Raw genomic sequence first — 20,676 nt, forward strand, 5'->3', positions numbered from 1 at the left:
CTAGCAGGCTTTGTTAAACCATTGTAGACACTGACATCTGTCTACTGCTTTTGTTTAGCTGAAATTGCTATCATTATAAAATGAGAGGCATGTCCTCCTAATTTGAGTGTCATTTTCAGGAGCAGAGGTGACTTGGATTTTGCTTTTGAAAGTATTTCAGCCTTCTCAGACAATGGGGAGAATCAGGGGTATATTTTCCTGCTGGAAAGTGTTGAAAACATCAGGTAGGCTGTCTCATTCCTTACAGCAACTGACGAGCTAGTATTCTGTTTTATTAGAGCTGCACTTCCCTTACAACCCTTGCAAAGCTGATAAAATTCCCCCTTTTTCAATATTATAGGAACTTGTTCCGTTCTACTCTGGTTTGGTCATTTTCTTTTTTCTGGAGTTTTGCCTGCATGTTTATGTTATTTATATGCACCTCCTCATTTCTTTTGGCAAATGATCTACACTGACTTGTTACCTAAGTTTCTAAGATGCTAACTAAGGCATCATTTGAGTATTTGACTCTAACATTGTGATTCTGTCTCCTAAGAAGATTTCTCCTCAAACATTATTAGTCTGACCTTACCTGGAAATCTGACAGTTTAGTGGGTCATGCACTAATGCGACTAGGTTCCTTCAATCTTGAGCTGATGCTTATCCTGTTAACAGTTTGTTTTGATCTCTCCATTTTTGGATTATTTTTTTTCTTTTAGTGGCTCAAAGCTTGCCGTTAGAGGTGAAATTTCTGAATTGGAAAAGACAGCTTGCTTCTCTGGAGTGGAAGCTTGATGTACTTACACCACAAGCTGCCACCATTACCCAGGGAAAGAAGTCTTGCTCGTGTGCGAATACAAGTTAATTAGTAATTAGTTGTTATTTTCTTGGTTATAAACAATTGATGGGAGCGCCATGTTATAGTCCTGTTTGACTCTATGATTGGCTCTTCAAGGCTCCATCTGATTATGCAGTACACAAATATTTATATATGTTTTTTTAATGAAAAATGCAGTGCAATGGGGAAAGAAGTTGATGTCTACTGATGAAGAATCAGATTGTGTAGTTATATGTCCACCTAACAGAAATTCTGATCATGAGGAAGTTGTGAGTTGCAGCCATGATGAGATTCTTCAGGAAGGCAACAGAATCCTTATGCTATGAACTCACATATGGACACCAACGGCCTGGAAGATGTGTCTGTAAACCCAGACCTGCTCAAGCTGATTCATCAGCAGGAGTCTTCTGTCACGAATTCACCAGCAAAACCAGTAGCTAGACAGCAAGGGTCTAGCCATACTGTCCCTGAGCCATGCACTGTTGCACCTGATAGAAGGTCATCTAGAGCAGGAAATTGTGCTCCAATTCCTCATCCCACCAGCAGCGGGGAAAAAAACTCGGATAATAGTAGCTCCTCACAAAGAAGCATGGCAAAGAAGGTCCGGTAATCATCTGTACCCTCCTTTGAACTGTACCATTTGGGCTTCATCTACTTTTCTTTGTTTCTCAGACTGTCTTCTATTTGTCTTATGCTGCCAAATTAACTTTGGACATGAAGAGGATGTTGGCCCTCGATCTTACCCACACAATCATACACGCACTCGGCTGAAGGTTGAGGAAGGGGTGAGGACAGAGCAGACACACGCACAGCACAGCACGAACACAGCAGCTCTGCTGCTTCAGAGGTGTGGCAAACTGAACTGACTTCCATTGTCTTTTCGTGTGGTATATGTACAAACTATCCTGGCCTTGGTTTGCTGGAACATCTGGAAGGCAAGGAATGCGAAAATCTTCAGGAACCAAACTCAAACGGTACATCATGTGCTCCAGGAATGCATCTCCGCTTCCATTCTGTGGAGGCACAGATTTCCAATGAAGAAAAGAATCGTCTCCGACCAGTGGTGCTCCATTCTACAAATGGCCAGAGCAGGGATTAGCTAATTCCGGGGCTTCTACAAAAGAAAGGAGAGGGCTACCGCTCATCTTCTGTTTTCTGTTTTCCTCCTACTTGTTTCTTCTGCCTCTTCACTAGCTCTAGCTAGCTTTACTCAAGCAACAAAACGTTGCTCTGCATCTGTAACAACACAATCGTGCGAGCCGTTTCTGGGCTAAAATAATTTTAAACAGGTGGGGAACGTCTCCCCCCCGTTGACCGTCAAAAAAAAAAAAACTACGAGTACCATATAAGGTACAATCTACTCCTATGTCCTCTAGGATATGGCTGACATCAGCCCACTACATTTACAATTTTGACTAGATGGCTTACTGCCATTTTGCTACAGTACTAGTACACCCTTGTACTAGATGCCACAAGTACAATCTTGTACTAGATGGCCTATTGCCACCAGCAAACGGACAGCAGGGCTGACCAGCTGCTAATCCTAATCTGCAGCAAGCAAACAAAAGGGAGCAGCAAATTATCTTACAGAGGACTCTCTCACTTCATATCCTTTTTTCTTTTCAAATATTGACACGTTGAATTCTCCTGTGGATCTTGTTCTGTCTGTTTAGTGTCTCCTTTTTCTTTAATATTTTTATGCATATGAACTTTGGATGGAGCACTTTCCTATGCCTTTATAACTGACTGTTAGTAAAAGAGATTGCTTCATTTGTATTCCCCAATTTCCTGAGCTGTGTATAAAACTGTAACTTCAGGAAGAGCTGGAAAAACTAAGAAGACAACTGTTGCTGTTGCACCTACATTTGTCTGTGCTAATTGTGCTAAGAAGAGAGGAGAGGTACACATGTAATTTTGTGGTGCAATATCATGATTGCTATTTGCTATTTGGCTTTAAAGAGTCAGTTGAGTAATCAAAACATTGTTGCTTCTTCAGTTTTACACAAAATTAGAAGAAAAGCGCAAGGCTTTGGAAGAGGAGAAGCTCCAAGCAGAGGCCAGAAAGAGGGTAAGTCTGCTATGGTTTATTTTATGGTATTGCCTGGATAATAGTGTCTGTTTTATTTTGTGGCAACATGAAGAACACCCATTTTTGCAAAGTTACTATTCCTAATATACTGGAAACTATAACTGCATTCTTATATAAGCACTGGAATTAGAATTTTGGAGTAACTTTGTTTAACCTACCCTTTTCCTCCACATTTTGTGGTATAAATATTTTGAACTTGATTGAGATTTTTTTTTTGGCATGAGTTGTGTTGTGTGTTGTCTCTGACTTACTGAAATACTATCATTTCGAGGTTTTGGAAACGATCAGTACAGCAATTTTTATTATTTCCATCTTGCTTGGTTAGTGCGGTAAAATGCAAGACAAGTTCAGATATGCTTGAAGCCTTGAAATGAACTTTTCTGAAGGTTTGTCCATCTTGTCCATTTGCAGGTTGCTTCTTTGTCCAATCGATATAGTTAAATTGTTTAAGCCTTTTCTTGTATAAACACATGCACTAAACTTTAAGCTTGTGAAACTATAGTTGTTTCTTGTGTACATGAATTGATTTGTCTCTATAATGAATATTTTGTCCCACAAAATCTGATATTTTTATTGGGAAAAGCTATAGGCCTGGTAACTTTAGGTACTTATATTAGAATTGTTGAGGATGCTTGTATCTGAAGTCTGCTTACTCTTAGTATGTTGCTACTGCACATAGACCTCACTTGATTGGGCTAACTATGCCTCTGCTGTGTCATTCGTACATGCATATTTGATGCCTCTTGTAAACATCATTGCGCTTTCATGGTTTTATCAATAGACTAGCATATGAAAATGCTTTGTTATCTGTTCACCATTTCGACGAAACTCTGCCTGCTTTATGATCTTTTTTTTATTTAATCTTTTTAGGGTTAAAACTAAAATTGCCAGTATTTCTCTTTCTTGTTCCTTTTTTTAGGAAGAAGAAGAAGAAGCCCTAAGACAACTGAGGAAGAACATGGTCGTCTGAGGAAAACCCAAGCCAAGCTTCTACCAAGAGGGGCCCCAGCTAATGTATTTTGTGTTCTCTGCTATGTTATTTTAATCAATTAGCTTGTTTTGCATTGTTCAATTGGTATTTACATTCTGAAGGAAATCTCTAGGTCTTCAATTAGTTTCATAAGTTATTCTGCTGCATCAGTTACTTAGATTTTTTTTCATAATTTCATATTCATTGCTCTGGTGCTGCATCAATTCATCTTTATAGCTTCAGTTTTGTGTTTTTACTTTGTATATGTTGCTTTTTTTTGGGTGCCAAGACACTAACGTCAAGGTTAGGGGTTTGTTCCTTTGTGTTCCTGATTCTTTATATACCTCACATTAACATATAGTATCTTGATATTTTGTGTAAGGAAAATATGCTTGAAACAACATGTTTCCTAGGTTTCCACATGCATATGACATTATTGTCCTTTTTGCTAGAGTAAATAGGAATAGTACCATATTGTGTACCACATAAGGTGTTAGTCGTATGTACCCTATATAATCAGTCCATGAGACCCAATGCAATATATCAAATATTCCACCAATTATATTCTCCTTCATGGTATCATTCGCCTAGGTTTAGATCCTAACCCTACCCGCCGTCGCTTCCGCACTGCCCCCCCCCCCCCCCGGGAGAGGTCGATCTCCGCCGGGGGCAGCGCCTCTGTTTAGGCGCTCGATCCTATTGATCCGGCTGCCATCGTCGTCGTCGCACAGCAGATCGGGATCTCCCCTACGTCATCGCCAGGCTACCGTCATCGCCTCGTCCTAGGGCTCGCCGTCGACTGTCGCCATCAACACTTGATCTTCATCGCATGGAGGCAAATGGATCTCGCCCTGTCCCGTGCCGCCGTGGTGGCAGCCAGGGCCATCCACACACCTCGACCCTGCGCTGTCATGGATGCAGCCAGATCTGGCGTGTCGCTGTTGACAGGGGGATCTGCCCATCTCCACCTCGTCGATCCGCGTTGGCACCTTCGACCCCGTGTGTTCGTGACCTGCCGTGCGCCTTGCGCCGCCCAATCGGGACGCACCGCCGCTGTCATGTCATCTTGCTGGGTACACCCGATCTCCTGCTGTTGTATCTTTTTGGTTTGCCCGATCACTGATCGGGATTGAGTCACCTACCACCCGTCGACCTCGTGCGTTCTACTCCGACATCGGTATCAACTTCATCGACACCGTCTCTGAGTACTACGCGCATCTTCTCCGAGCAACAGGGCTGCTACTATGTCGCCTCATCAGGCCACAACACCGTCGTCCGTGTCCGCTTCGCCGTTGCATCTACATCGCCGTCACCTGTGCATTGACGACTGTGCTGCGCCATCCATCTGCACAACACTACTCGCGTACCTGCTCGCCGACGCGTCTTCTTCCGCATTGCTTCTTCTTCGTCCAACACAACCACACGGTTGGGGCCCCCTCCCTTGTACGCTCGGTATTGGCAACACCGACACGTGCTTTCGTCCCCGACGCGTTGCTGGATTTGGCAAATCCAACTGCGCCTCGGCACTCAGGCGACTTGACTGCATCGACTTCGGCATTGACCCTCTCGTTCCCACCCTGTCTGCCCTCGATTGCGTCGTTGCCTTTCTTCTACGTCTACGACGGCCCTGACTGCATTGACTTCGGCATCGCCCCCTCCCACGACGACTGCCTCGACGCGTCTCCGTCATTACCATGGCGCCCCTTTTGCGCCTGCAGCTCCATCGACACGCAACCCAACCACAACTACGTCGACCTCGGCCATCTTTAGCATGGCTTCTTCGACCACGGCTACTGCGCCCTTACGCTCGGCTACCTCGACATCGGCACAAAGGGCTACCGCCTTGCATGAGGACTCATAAGCTTTTTCTCCGGCCACAGCATACGGCGCATCGACTGTTATGACTACGGGGGGATGTTACTTATCATCTTCTTCTCCAGTCTTACCGTCTGTAGCGCTCTCGCTGTGACTGCGAAGGGATGTTAGAGTAAATAGGAATAATACCATATAGTGTGTACCCACATAAGGTGTTAGTCCTATGTACACTATATAATCAGCCCATGAGGCCCAATGCAATATATCAAATATTCTACCAATTATATTCTCCTTCACTTTTGTCTGGCCAGAATTGAAATTTTCAATTTTTTGGACACATAATTGCCTCTTTGCATTTGATTCTCGTGAAACAAATTATTGCCATTTTCATCATCGACTTGGTCAGAAGAAATGTAAATTTTTTCTCACTGAACAAACTTGTATTGTTCCTACTCCAATCCTGATATAAATCACCCAAAGGAGCATAAGTTGTATGTTCAATCAGTTTAAAAATATGTCTTCTTACATTAATTTATACTTGTAACCTGTTGGTAAATTAATGGAAAGCTGTATAAACTTTCCTGCTTTTAGCATGTACCAGTGCGAGCCTTCATTTTTTTGCCTTTTCTTTTGCAGGTGCCTCCAACTCGTGCCAAGTCACCAAAATTAACACAGACAAAGAGCTGTGCAGTGACACCCCTCAGCAAAGGGAGGAAATGGCAGTGCAGTATGCTGCCAGTTGCATTATCACAACATTGGGAACTCCAAAGATGTTAGCAGCAAGGCACAATGTTCTCCAAAGAGGGCTTCAAAGACTGGATCAGCTACTAAATCCAGGGAAGACCTGAAGGTTTCCATGAAGAAAGTGGGACAGCCAAGCGCCGCAAACTTCGCTGTACAAACCTAACTCATGAGGCATTCACTCCCATGCCATTTTTCATTTTAATTTGTACCTCACATCACGAAAAAGATGGCCTCATGCCCCGACACCAGTGTGTTTGTTGCTGGATTATTTTTGCATTCTCCTTGTAAGAACCTGGCTACCAATGTGCTGTTCGGTCCTGTAAATTTGTTGAAGGTTTTGTAAGGGGTAACCGAGTCAGTCCTGTGAGAACCAAGCGGGCAGCCGATGAGCTGTTGGAGTGACATATTGTCGTTGTGTGGCGGCATTGGCAGGTCCTATGTATTGTATCTGATCTGTTACTTATTGTGGGCATTGGCAAAGCGATTCTGATTGTTGTTGCAAAATTTGGTCAGGTCTTGTTTCAAGGTATGCTTATGAATTGGAAACTGGGCTGTGATTTTTTCCCCCTTCTTCTGTCCGAAACTTGAGACGGTAACATGATAAAGGATCAGTACTTGCTGTGACTATGAAAAGTACACAGGTGCTTCACCAGTTCTGTAAAGATGACTAATCGATACTTATACTGGTTAATCCATCAGAAACACACCACCATGATTGATATCTGCAGGTGTTGAAGGCAGCTGCAGTTCTCTTGAACCAGTGTAAGCTGTAGAACAACACTGAACATGGAAACACAAGTTTTCAACGTGAGAAAATAAGACGTGATTTGCGCACTTGATGTAATGTAGTGACAACCAAGTTTGCACGATTTGGTCGGCAAGATCTGACTTTGTGCAAATTTGACTCTGTAAGCTGACACATTTTTCTCCCATCTTTCTACTGATGTGAACTATTCGAGGAAGCCATGTGAATGGCTTACCATGCATGCACGCTACCGACGACATGAGCACCCATCGCATGTGTGCTCACTTTGGAGTTGGGACTATTGATAGTTGATACTAGTGTTATATGCCAGAAAGCACGGGGCGATGCGTCTGAAAATGCTCCATGTAGAGTGCGCTATGGAGGAAAATCCACACCAAAAAAAAGAGCAGAACAGCTATCTTGAGTGGTCGAGCGAGAACTCTGAAAGAGTGGACTGCATTGCTAGAATAAATCATCACGGCAAAAAAAATTCTCTCTAAAAAAGAGGCACCAAAATTAAGAAGCATTCTGAGTACGTAGCACTGCCAGGAGAAAATTCCTAGTGACTAGAGTTTACAACAGCTTGACGTCAGTAAAACTGATCTTCCCAAAGGAGCAAGTAAAATGGGTGGAGGCAATAGTTACCGACAACTCAGAGACAGCAAGCCACTGTCAAAAAAGAGCTAGCAAGCGAGTTAGGCCGTCGCCATTATGCTGTCGTGCACGCTTGGTCGATGGTTATCCAGCCTTTGCCTCCAATTAGGCTGTGGTTTGACATTTGCTTCGCCTGCCACGTCGTGCAGCCGGTAATTTTGAAGCGCCTTTGCTTCTGAATGTACGGCTCCTTGATTAATCCTTTTTAATCACAAAGCTAATCATCCACGTGCACTGCCATAGCATAGCAGCACCAAATCTTTCTCCACGGCGATGTCTGTAACTTTGGACGTCTCTCTCTCGGTGGTACGAAGGTAGATGTTCTAGAAGAACTCTTTCATGCATGAGAGGGTTATCATATCTATTATTAGTAGTACTTATCACTGTTCAAGGATAGTAGAGTTCTTGTATACAAATTTCAGTGAACACTAGAAGCACCGCTGATAAGTCATGACTGAAAGTATTGTTGGCTGATTTAAGCTTAAGCAAACACGCTCGCGGCCACCAGTGTCCCAGTGGGGCTGAAGCTGCACTCGTACTAGTGCCGTAGTAGTAGACTCTGGTGGATGAACAGAATACGTACGTAAGCTGAAGAAACTGAGCTGGATTGCGTTGACCCATCTGTCCATCCTCTGATCCTCCTTTTCTTTCAGCTTTGACAAAAGGGCACTGCGTGCTGCACCTATATAGTGTACTAACCTACACCCATTTCCTTGTTGCTTCCCAGGAAGATTTTGCGTACGGCACGGATAACTGAGCACGTACGACACAGTCAGTCACACACCGTGGTCTTGGATCTCAATATCACCATCCATTGACAATTAGCGAGAGGCTTTCCGACAAAACGTACGTTGGTTCAATTCTTCCCAGGTCAAGTTCCAAGGCAGAACGTCTCTCCATCTCTGCATCTGCATGCACACACTCTCCACGATAGTGCACATCACACACACCCGATCGTCCATTAACAACATACAGTAGTGTGTTGTGTATATATAAATATGCATCATCTGAATGAAAGAATGTGCGGCCAGCTGGTTATCATAGGCAGGCATATATATAGCAACAAGACTACGATCGAGAGCTGTGCGTGCGTTCAGGGATCGAAGCTCCCCGTCTTACTGTGCGTTTCAATATATTCAATAGAATATATAGAACCGGATCATGAGGCAGCTCGTCGCAGCAGTTGCCATCATCCTGCTCCTCTTCCTCGGCTCCGGCGCCGTGACGACAACGTCGGTGGTGGCGGCGCGGTCGGCGCCGGTGGCGAGTAAAGGAGGCTCAGGCTCGGCGGCGGCGCAATCCGAGACGACGGTGGCAGCGACAGCCGACAGCTCGGCTCAGCCGTCCGGCTGCACCAACGGGAGCGGTCCCGGCGGCTACTGCCACCCTCCATGGGAGCATTGACCATTATTCATATGGAGTACTAGAGCCACCATCAGTCACTTATTAGTACCACTACCACCACGTGTTCACCATGATTTGTGATGTGATCTCTATTGCCTCTAGGTACTCTGATTTATGAGGCACTGTACCTTTAATTATGTTCTTTATAAAATGTATATTTATGAATGAAATATTGTTGTTCTCATTGCATGGGATTGGTTTAATTTCTAATTTGACATGAGCATAAAAATGAGAATGAGCTTTTTTTTGCTGGATATGGCTATAAATAAATGAGCATCAGACCACCACATGAGAACGTCCTCAATAATTATCAAATAGAAACGGAAGTGCTACATTATCCAAATTCAAAAAGATTTTCGATGTAAACAAAGCCTGAATCGCGTATGGGCCAAAAAAAACGTATAATGGCGTAGATGCGCTCGCCAAGGAAACATATAATAAAAAAGCAAAATGGAAAGAGAACAAAAAGATTAATAAAAAAAGTAAAATATATTATCACAATGGTGTAAAATAAAATTCAGCAAAATTATTATCATCAAGAATAAATATTGCATCCTCCAGAAGCTCTGTTTCCACATCAGTGCATTGGTATACTGCTTCCAGCGTGGCCTCATTGGGTCATTCCATAAGCTGGGCCCCGCCACCTGCCAGCCTCCCTGACCCCTTTGCAAACTTCCATCCGGCGGCCCCTCCATTTCCCCCCACGCGTGTCCCCCCAACTCGGCCCCCCACGCCGCCACGCCGGCGATGAGCGCGAAGCAGCTTCGCGACGCCCTGGCCGCCGCGGGGTTCGACGGCGACGACCCCCTCGACGCGGAGAGCCTCGAGTGGGCGTTCCTCCAGGGGGAGGACTCCCGCCGGATGCTCGCGTGGGTCGGCGCCCGCCTCCGCCCCGGCAACGTCCTCTCCGCCACCGACCTCGAGCTGTACGGACCGATCCCCGCCGAAACCCTCGCGCCTTCGTTAACCCTATGATATGATCGCAGTTGAATGCGCGGTGTGCGGGGGCTTCCAGATTTCGGATGTGCGATGCGAGGGCGTGGCTCGCGGCTTTGGTTTTTTTGAATCGATCGAAATTGGCTTCACAAATTATTGGTTGTACGTTGCAAAAGTGCTTGGAGGGAGTATGATGTCAAACTTGGGGAATAGACGGGCTTGCATGAGAAGGATCACACACTTTGCATACGCATGCTTTGATAACCGTGCATGATTAATTAAGCTAATACGGATCTATCAGAAAGGGATTGCTGGAATTCTGTCCATAGTGAAGCATAGTGCTACGACGATGTGATGGCATAACTTATAGTGGCCAATGTTGCACGTGAAAGTATTATACGAAAACATCATTTTGAAATTGAATCGTCCATTGTTCAGTCTGTAATGGCTCTCAGGCTAATACAAGTTGCAACTGTTCCATGAACTGCAGGTACGAGCAGCTTGAAATGGAAGGCAAGTTATTGGAGGTATGGATATTTTGGTTTCGTTTTTTTTTTTGGTTATTTCATAAGGCACTTGCATTGTGAATTATATGTAGTGTAGCAAGATCCATTAAAACCATTGTTGATAGTAGATTCAGACGCCCGTGCATTGCTTTCATTTAACTCAAACTGTTAGCTCTGTAAAGCGAGACATACCCGCTCCTGATTTGGTTGCCATTTTCAGGGTGAAGACTTGGATTTTGCTTTTGATCGTATTTCGGCTTTCTCAGACAATGGGGAGAATCAGGACTACATATTCTTGACGGAAGAAAGTCTTGAAGACATCCGGTAGGCTGTCTCGTTCGTTAGAGGAATTGAGGAGCTACCATTATGTCCTTGCTTCTTAGAGCTGCATTTCCCTTACGACCACAAATATATCCAAATATAGCTTTTCTTATAACTTATAAGAACTTGTTCTTCTCTGGTTTTGTCTTTCTTTTTTTTCCCTGCACGAGTATGTCGTTTCGAGGTACCTTCTGTTCATTTCGTTTTGCACATGATATACGATGAATTGTTGTCTAAGTTCCTAACTTAGCAATGGTTGAGTATTCGACTCTTGATATAACGAGTGACAAGTCTGACCTGGATTGGATATCAGACAGTGTAGTGGGTCATATAGTGTAGTGTGACAAGGTTTGCTATGTTAGAAGATGCTCATCCTGTTAGTAGTTTGTTTCGATCTCTCCATTTATGGATGATTTTCTTTATTCTTCTAGTGAGTCAAAGCTTGCTCTTAGAGCTGAAGTTTCTGATTTGGAAAAGCAGCTTGCTTCTCTGGAATGGAAGCTTGATATACTTACAGCACAAGCTACCACCATTAACCAGGGAAAGAAGTCCCGCTCATCTGCTAATACTAGAGCTAATGGACAACTTACTGGCTTAGATGAGATATTTGCTAAGAGAAGTTTAGAGGTAATGTTCCTTGGCTTTGTCCAAAATAAGTGAACCATACTACTATGCTGCCCAATCCATACCTAATTTCATTAGATGTTACTGGGATCTCTGTTCCATATTATACCACAGTGCTTATATCTGGCTTAGAACCTGTCATCCATTGCCTGCTCTATAATCATGAAAACATTGAAATCTATGTTGATCATCCATGTAACATTCCTAGGCTACTAGATAGTATTTTGTGATTTTTCTGAGGCCTGAGGACTATTTCTATCCACTAAAAAACGGGCTATCTTGATAGGTGCTGACAAATAACAAGGTTTATTGGACTGCTTGGTCCACAAGTTATTTATCCATTTCGTGTTGTTTTCTTTTGATGTTGTTTTATGTCAGTTCCTAACTAGTTGAACTGAAGTTTATGCTTCTTTCGGACATGTTCTATTCTTTCCTATAGGAATTCATTCTAGCAATTAACAAGAGAAGACTTTGCTCTCTGTTCTGACTTTTTTTAGAACTCCCTGATAGATGAATGCAATACTTGGAAAACTTACTGCAACCACGCAGGAGTTGTCTTACTATCACTCAGATGCTGGTATTCTTCTTATACTCTTAAAATGTACAATGCAAATAATTTCATCTGATTGCATTTGCTGACATGCATTAATTACCTGGTACTTGTATTTTGACTTGTAGATACATGCAAATGTGGTCATTGTCTAGTGCACAGCTTGTCATATATAAGTGTATACTGGCTGATTGTTTAAATTCTTGTCAATTTTTTGAATGCACAGAATTTGTTTCCTTGCAGATACCGGGGTCTACCTATCATACTGTGACTTCCAGCCTTATGTGAGCAGTGTCCTGGCTTGTACCAAGGAACTAAACAAATGGTTCTCTAAGAAGTTTGAGAAGGTGTTTTTGCTTTCATGATCTTGCCATTTCTATATTAACTGGATTTTATGTTTAGAAACTTGAATTAAGATTAAAAGAAAATCCTATTTGACCATATGCATACAATGGGTACCGATCTACATGATCTGGTGCATATGTGAAGCTATTGAAGCTGGAACAACTATGTCCTCCAGCCCATATTTTGTTTGCTATTAAATTGAATCCAAGTTCATTTTTTCAAGTAATTATTTTTTAAAAGGCATTCATATTTTTACCAAATAGTCCATTGCAAATATTACATTATCATTTTTTTAAAAAATATATTATATATTGTTTCTTCTCTCGAACGACGGAACTGTGTCATTCCATTAAGTAAAGAAAAAAGAAGAACCAAAGGAGAGGCAGAGCATATATTATATATTGTCATTCTGCAATAGTTTCCTGCACTATTATAGTTTATGCGAATAACAAATAAGTATAATGGGAAACTATAATAGATTTTCTTCTGAATGGAAACAACTATAATAGATTATCACCTTATAAACAAATTACTGGTATTGTTTTTTTTAAAGCAATGGCAGGAGCTCTGCCTTTCAATTAAGATGATAAAATTACTGGTATTATATCTAGAGTAAACTAAATTATTGTGGACAAATTTGCTTTTAGTTTGAATAATTTGGCCACCTGCTTGCTCACCAAACTTTTCTTGGCGGTATTGTAGGGACCACTCCAACTTGTTGTTCAAGATGACAAGATAAGAGGTGAATCTAGCTCCAGACATGTCTTTATTTTGCCAGCAGGAGCAGCTGAAGTTATTGATGTTTCTCGTTTATTTTCATTTCACATTTACCTTCTAAAATTTGGGCAAATCCTATTGTTTCATGTCTTCTATTTGTGAATCTTTTTGTATACTGTACTCTGTAGATTTCCTTAGCAGTCATACTGTATGCATCTTAATTACATTTATACTTGGATTTGGTCTTCAACATGGAATCATGCCTAGTAATTCATATTCCTATGTTCTTTCACATGTGGTTTAACAATTTATGCCAAAGTGGTATTAGACCATTAAGCAATTTATCCTCCCTTCTGCACAGGAGATTCAGTAAACTCCAACCATTTTGTTGTTGAACTGAGCCGAATTAACTCCATGTAAGTACTTTTTGGTCTGTCAATGTGGAAATTTTTGGATTACTACAGGTCATTGCACCTTTCTTTTTCTTGTGAAATGTTTTAAATTTTTACCATCAGAAAAGTTGTGTAGTATTACTGCCAGGGCTTATCCTGCTTCCGCCAAAGGATAAATTTTGATGAATCTTAGTTTTGGCAGATGGTGTTGGTAGGAAATCAATTTAAAGTTTAATTAGCTTCATCTTTTACAGGGAACAAGCAGTATTTAGTTGAGTTTTGGAAGGAATTTTCGCATTGAATTCAGCTTATTAGTTTGTTTTCTTCAGCTTGACATTAACCTCAAACATCTCTGTGCAGTGTGGAGTCTTTTATAGATTAGTTTGGCTACTGGTAGGGCGCCATCTATTTCTGGCCTCCCCTATATTCTATATAATCAACCATCACAGTTAACCCTGTCGCTACTAGTTTCATCACTTCACTGTGTTGGCCCCTGGGATCCCTGCACAGGTAAGCAACTCGCTTACCAGCACACCCACACAATTTACTTTGGCTAGAGGTAGAAGAAGTGGTGAGCACAGCGCGCGCGCCCACACACACACACACACACTGAACTCTGAATGTGGCAACTGAACTGCCCTTTTGCATTGCCTTAGGTGTGGTATATATACAACTGATGTACCAACTATAAGTTACACATGAGTATGGCTGAGTACAGCCCCACCTACTCCTAGTACAGCAAGTACCTTGCTTAGATCAGCCCACTTCCAACATGGCTGATGTAGTTTCTTTTTTTTTTGAAAAAATAGCAGGAGCTCTGCTTCTCAATTAAGGAAGGAAATAGGTTATATGTACAAGAAAATCGAGACATCCAGCTAGCCGCACTGGGCAAACATAAAAACAAGAAACACCCGGCACTCCTACACAGTGGGCTAAGTCTGGTTGTTAAACACCCTAAAGTGCATGTTAATGTCCTCCTTGGCTTTCAAGGCCACTTGTCGAGCATCCATGACTGTGTCTTGGAAAATCCTTCTGTTTCTTTCCTTCCAAATGTTCCACATCGTGTATATCACCACCCCGTTAAAGTGTCGTCGTCGCTCCCTTGGAATTTTGGTTGCCACTTGTTCCCACCACGTTCTTATCTCTGTCGGTTGGGTCTGATGTCGGATTAAGTCCGTGTCAAAATGCTCCCACGCCAACACAAGGCACCAGACCTCTTTAGCTACTGGGCATAGCAGACACAAGTGAAGGCCAGTTTCCAATGGCCCATTACACATGACACAGTGGTCTTGATGGGGCCAATTCCTCAGCTGCAGATTATCCGCTGTGAGGATTTTGTTCTGGATAAGGATCCATGCAAAGAACTTGCATTTATTCTCCGTGTGAGCTTTCCAAATGAGGTCTGAACGAAATTTACTGAAGCTTCCTTGGAACTGAATTTGGTATGCCGAGCGAGTTGAGTATTTTCCATCAGGCGTCCATCTCCAGACAATGGAGTCTTGCACTTCCGGCTGCAGCTGAATATTCTGTAATCTAATCCAGAGGGATATGAATTCTTCCACATGGGTGGCTGTTGTGATCCTACCTCGAAGTGCCCGAATCCAGGAATGATTGTGGAGTTCTTGCTGCACAGATCTGTTCTTCCTTCTTGCCAGCTCAAATAGATGTGGTTCTAGGTTCCTAGGAGCTTCTCCATCTACCCAGTTGTGGTGCCAGAATTTTGTTTTCTTGCCATCCCCGATCGTGACAATGGTTGACGCATTGAAGAGTAGTCTGTCAACCAGTTTGCAAGGGAGTTCAGATCCAGCCCACGGCTTGGAGGGGTCCGTCCACTCCTGCCATAGCCATCGCAATCGTAGTGCTCTCCCAAATTTGTCCAACTCAGGCACCCCCAAGCCTCCAAGGGATTTTGGCTCGGAAACAGACGGCCAATTGACAAGGCAATGACCTCCATTTGCATTCTCTTCTCCCTTCCATAGAAAGGACCTACGAATTTTGTCAATCCTCTTCTTGGCCCAAGCGGCAAGTGGAAAGACAGTGAGGTGGTATGTAGGCATGGAGGAGAGTACTGAAGTGACCAACGTTAGCCGCCCTGCTTTGTTTAGAAGTTTGCCTTTCCATCCTGGAAATTTTTGGCCAATGCGTTCTATGAGAGGCTGGATGTGCACTTTCTGTAGAGACCTAACGTGTAGCTGTAGTCCAAGGTAACGACAAGGAAAGGTTCCTCTCGTCCCTGAGAAATCCGAGAGAATCTGATCTAGGTCGATGTCCTCACATTTGATGGGATGGATTGAGCTTTTATCCATGTTAATATTTAGACCCGATGCCTTGCCGAAGGCTTCAAGAATAATTTTAACGGCGTCGATGTCTTCTTTTTGGGGTTTTAAGAAGATTGCCGCATCGTCGGCATACATGGAAGTCCTCCATTTTGTGGTGACCTATTGCCTTACAAAACTACAGCACTAGAAAATGGACAGCCATGCTGACCAGTTCCAACTCCTAATCTGCAGCAAAGAGAGATTTGGGGAGCAGCAGATTATGTCTTACACACTGGAAAACTCACAAGTAAACTATGCCACAATAAAAAAATACTTGATTTTTTTACGACATTACCTCAGAATCTGAGATTTTTTTTTGTTGATCTTTTAAGATGTACAGTTTTTATCTTTTATATGCATATATGCTTTGTTGTTATCATCCAAGTAATGTTGTGTCTCTTTTCTTCTGAGGGGAATTGCTATTCTGATGTTGCTCATTTGTTGACAGATTTGCTAAAAGTAAGAGACAATACATAGAAGCACAAGTGGAACATGCTAAAGAAGAGGCTATACTATCAGTTCTGAGAACTCAGTTGGCATCCCAACAGTCATATATTCATCAGGATAGCCATTCTCTATGGTATGCAGGATATGCTTAATGCCAGATAGTGGAGCATGATTAGTTGCTTCTGAAAGTTTAACTATAGTGCAGCAGCATGACATTATTCTTATTCGTTTCTTTGAACTTGAACATGAACAAGTGATCCACTGGCATTTCTCTTATCACTAATATGTCTGATTTGTGGTTTCACTTGTTTCACACTCAGGAGGAAAAACACTGAACTTGCTGAAGAGCTTAAAGATCTTTCCCATTATGTGCAGAAATACTTATCTGAGGTAATTTTGTTACAAGAATTCTTTTCATTGATAGAACATGAGCACCCTAAGAATGGTTTCTCTATGATCTCAATGGATGATGTGGTGTTGCTAGGTTACATTACGTGAAACCTTGGTTTAATATTTTGAGCCAATTCTCTCAGTGCCATTAGAAATTTTGTGACTTCTCTGTGTGCCATTGCAAAAACGATTATCCCCTGTATGCCACTTACAGCGTGTTCCATTATTCTTTTGACGGATGGAGGCACTGAACGAGCATTGAAACTACTTGTTCTATCAAGAGATCATTCCAGTTTTAGCTGAATTGAATGAACAAACATTAGTGAAGCGAAAGGTTTCCCAAAAAAATGAAACTAACAATCACATACTTGTTCAAAATCATTTCCATGTTTTGAATGTTGTGTTCTACTGTTCTTCATCCTTGACTCCAATACATTGTTTTGAGATATAGTTACTCGATGCTCTGTTGCTCATAGTTTATCTTTTTTCTGAGTCAATTTCTGGCGTCTTTATCATCCATGTAACTGTCCTACTATACTTACCTGGGTGAGTTTCAATTGTTTTCTGGTGGCGTACAAAGTTAATGTCTGTATTAATCATTGTTTCTTTGCACTATTAACTTATATTTATGTGTTGCCCTTTATTCAGACTGTTACAGGCCTGTGTGCAGATCTTGCTCAGCTTTCAGGTGCAAATATTTTGGAAGGTGTATCTTCATGACACTATAAATATATAAGCCTTTTCTTTTTGCATTCTCGAGTGAATAATATGGCATATTGTAACTATGATTTCATGACCTTCTAGGAGAACAAAATTTAAAGCTTCTGCGCCAGGAATGCTACATAAGTCATCAGAAGAAGGTACCTTATGAGTTTGACAACTATTTGTAGCAACACATCTTTTTACCCAATAAGTGGTCATGTATACACTCTTTATTTCTTGCAGTTCATCAATCATCTGGTCAATCAACTTGCTGTTCACCTGTTTCTGAAGATAACCTGCCAGCTTGAAGAACAGATAAAAATATCGAGTGCCTACTCATTTCTGAAAGCTGTAGAATTGGAATTGCAGGGCTACTTCTCAGCTGTTGATGGACGCCTGGTATTTTTGCCGAGTTTTATCCGTTAACTTCAGCATATTATTTAGCTTCTTATCATTTTTCACTTGTGTTCTTACAAAATAGAGTATCTACATCATGGATATATAGGGCCGGTATCATTCAATTGATCAAGCAGCATCTGAAATTTTTGAAGAGGGATCAGTTGATGACAGCGATTCTTATCTTCATGCTGTGAGGGATATCCTTAGCGGTCACTCAGGTAAGCTGGCTCTGCTTACAATTCCTATGTTCACCACTAATTGGGATTTTTTTTTCTAATTATCAAGCTGGAATAATCTATTATTTTTATTTTTTTATAGGTTCCCAAGCAATGTCACCAGAGTATGTTTCATCATATGGTTTGATCGAGCAGATAACAGAGCTGCAAGATGAGCTCCAGTACCTTCAGCATGAGGTTGAAAATGTTCTTCCACGTGAGCGAGGAAGATGCACTGATGAACTGTGAGTTGTCCTAGCTCATTGTGCTTGTGCCTTGCCATTCCCCCCATTATCAAGACCACAAATGCGTCACAGCTGAACTTTACATTAACAAACCCCTACTACTAGTAGTAGAATAATATGTTAGCCCCTTGGTCTGATCATCCCATACTTTTTTACCTCTTTGGCAGATGCAGGATGATCCAAACACTGGAGCAAATTCTCGCTGTGCCCCTTTCTGATGAGCAACCGAAACTTACACCATGGGTAGTTTGCTCTCATCACCATGGGTATGCTGTCACGAGTGGACTTCACCAATTTTTTTTTTCTATTGCAGCCATTGGCGCAATCACTTGAAGATCTTGAAATGGTCAGCCAGCAAGTCTCTGCTTCCGTTAGTAAAGTGACACTAGCTCGAGACGAGAAGGCCGAGGTATGCTTTAACATTTGGCTTTTGCACGCTTTGTTACAATCTTGGGTTCAGAACACTTCACGTCTTCCCCTGAGTTGGCTTAAAAGTTGCTAGCTATATTTACGAATTTTCTGCAGATGTTGAAACAGCCTTCACGCAACGCGCAGCAGGAAAGGCAGGTGTTCTCCGATTTCTTCTGCCACCCAGAACGACTCGAGAATCGAGTGGAAGAGCTGCTTTCCCGCTTTAGAGCTCTACCTGAGTAGTATCCATTTCATTTGCCAAGATGGGTGGAGGAACCCACACCCTTGGTCCTCTGATTTTCAAACTGGCATCTTATCTCATTGCCTATTCGTTTGTTATTCTCGGGTTTGGACGACTGGAAGTACAGTCTTGCAATGGTATATCCTCACTCATCAGGGAAACAAAATCGGATTTCATCTATTCAAAAGCAATGCAGTTGTCTATGGTCTGCCTGGCCCGGCCCGGCCCGGCCCATTCTATATGGCAAATTAAGGGCCTGTTTAGCAGGGCTTCTCTCCGGCTTCGGCTTCTCTGGAGGAGTCCTGCCAAAAGTTTTTCTGGAGAAGCCATTTTTAAGTAAAAAATCAGAGAAGTTGGAGTCATTTTGGCGAAGCCACAAATTATGGCTTCTCCAAAGCAGCTTTGCCGGCTCTTCTAGAGGGGCCTCTTGTGAGGAGTCTTGCCAAACAGGCTCTAAGTTTTGCACAATTATGTTGTTTTTTACTCTGTAAATAAGATATAAATCTCGTTTTGAGTAGCCAATTAATCTTAAATTTTTCTAGGTTTATAGAAAAATATTATAGTATTTATATCTCCAATAGATTTGTTATGAAATATATTTTATAATTAGTTAATCCAATGATACTTGCATATCATAAATGTTAGTTTTTTATATATATTTGGTCGATTGATTTACTCCTAAAGGTGAGATTTATATTGTTTTTTTAATGGAGGGAGCACCACTACTTTTTTATGCTTATCTTTCTAAAAGCTTTGCAATATATACACCCAGCAGGCTAGCAGTCTACTTGACAAATCAGTTTGAATTCAAGCATGTATTGTATTGAATCACGGTCCGCTTTCCCGTTTGGTTACGTGAAAGTTGCGTTGCAGCTTGGTTACGAGACAGAAGTGAAAAACGTCTTTTTGAAACAGGATAAAAACAGTAAACTGAATGACAAATAAATAGAAAAGTATATCTAGGAAACAATAATTACCGAGATCAACCACAGTACGAATAGTACCTCAAGCTCTGTTTGGTAGTGATACAGGGCTATATTAGTAGTAATGTTACTACAACAGTCAAACACTCGCACAATCATGATTTTTTCTGAAACCGATAAGAGTAATATGCAATTATGCATATAGGCATATAGCGCAGTGGTAGAGAAATTATTGTGTGACATATATGCCAATCGAAGCAATACTGATTGTGCTAGGATTAATAGCCAGGATTCGTCACCTGTTCTTGCATGTGGATGTCACCTCCCGGGAAGGTGTTGTTTTCCGAAGGTGGTTGAGATCTTGTTAATGAAATATCTCAGGAAAGGCCTTCCCATGGGTCAAGTTTTTTTTTTAAAAAAAAACAAAAAAGTCGCAAAAACCCAAGTTTCTAAATATTTTGGTAAAGAGCATCTCCAACAATGTTTTTTTAGAAAAAAGTACTTGCCAAATTATTTACTATTTCCAACAATTATCGATAAATAACCTTTTTAACTCACTCTCAGCGATTACCTAGTCGGCAGCTGTCTACCCTGAGCACAACCCCTCTCCTAAAGGCAGCAAAGAAAAAACACGAAACATTTTTTTGTAGGAACAACGAAAAATTATGAAAAAGATCATGTGACATAAAGAACCGAACGATTCAAATATACGAGGACTCATACGAGGGATTGAATTACCAAGATAAGGCTATTTGA

General features: G+C 41.9%; 1 protein-coding gene and 1 long non-coding RNA gene across 4 annotated transcripts; both read left to right on the forward strand.

Annotated features, from left to right (window-relative positions):
* On the forward strand, nucleotides 1,444–6,805 carry LOC8060764. 2 transcript variants are annotated; one of them, XR_002449980.1, is made up of 6 exons: nucleotides 1,444–1,664; nucleotides 1,810–2,717; nucleotides 2,814–2,885; nucleotides 3,178–3,292; nucleotides 3,826–3,920; nucleotides 6,328–6,805. It is a non-coding gene; the product is annotated as an uncharacterized LOC8060764 (long non-coding RNA). The 2 variants fall into 2 exon arrangements; XR_002449981.1 differs by having other exon boundaries at nucleotides 1,444–1,602; nucleotides 1,753–2,717.
* On the forward strand, nucleotides 9,910–19,629 carry LOC8060766 (AUGMIN subunit 3). Of its 2 annotated transcripts, none has more exons than XM_002459408.2 (18): nucleotides 9,910–10,164; nucleotides 10,665–10,701; nucleotides 10,901–11,004; nucleotides 11,433–11,628; nucleotides 12,136–12,202; nucleotides 12,419–12,522; nucleotides 13,223–13,262; nucleotides 13,599–13,653; nucleotides 16,396–16,527; nucleotides 16,715–16,784; nucleotides 17,433–17,490; nucleotides 17,589–17,644; nucleotides 17,730–17,885; nucleotides 17,992–18,103; nucleotides 18,204–18,345; nucleotides 18,513–18,588; nucleotides 18,659–18,754; nucleotides 18,871–19,629. In XM_002459408.2, the coding sequence occupies exons 1-18, from the start codon at nucleotides 9,986–9,988 to the stop codon at nucleotides 18,997–18,999; spliced, it is 1,809 nt and encodes a 602-aa protein (XP_002459453.1). In that variant the 5' UTR covers nucleotides 9,910–9,985; the 3' UTR covers nucleotides 19,000–19,629. The 2 variants fall into 2 exon arrangements, with proteins under 2 accessions (XP_002459453.1, XP_021307830.1); XM_021452155.1 differs by having other exon boundaries at nucleotides 17,433–17,472.

This window comes from Sorghum bicolor, chromosome 2, assembly GCF_000003195.3.
Source record: "Sorghum bicolor cultivar BTx623 chromosome 2, Sorghum_bicolor_NCBIv3, whole genome shotgun sequence".
In the NCBI taxonomy this organism is placed as follows: Eukaryota; Viridiplantae; Streptophyta; class Magnoliopsida; order Poales; family Poaceae; genus Sorghum; species Sorghum bicolor.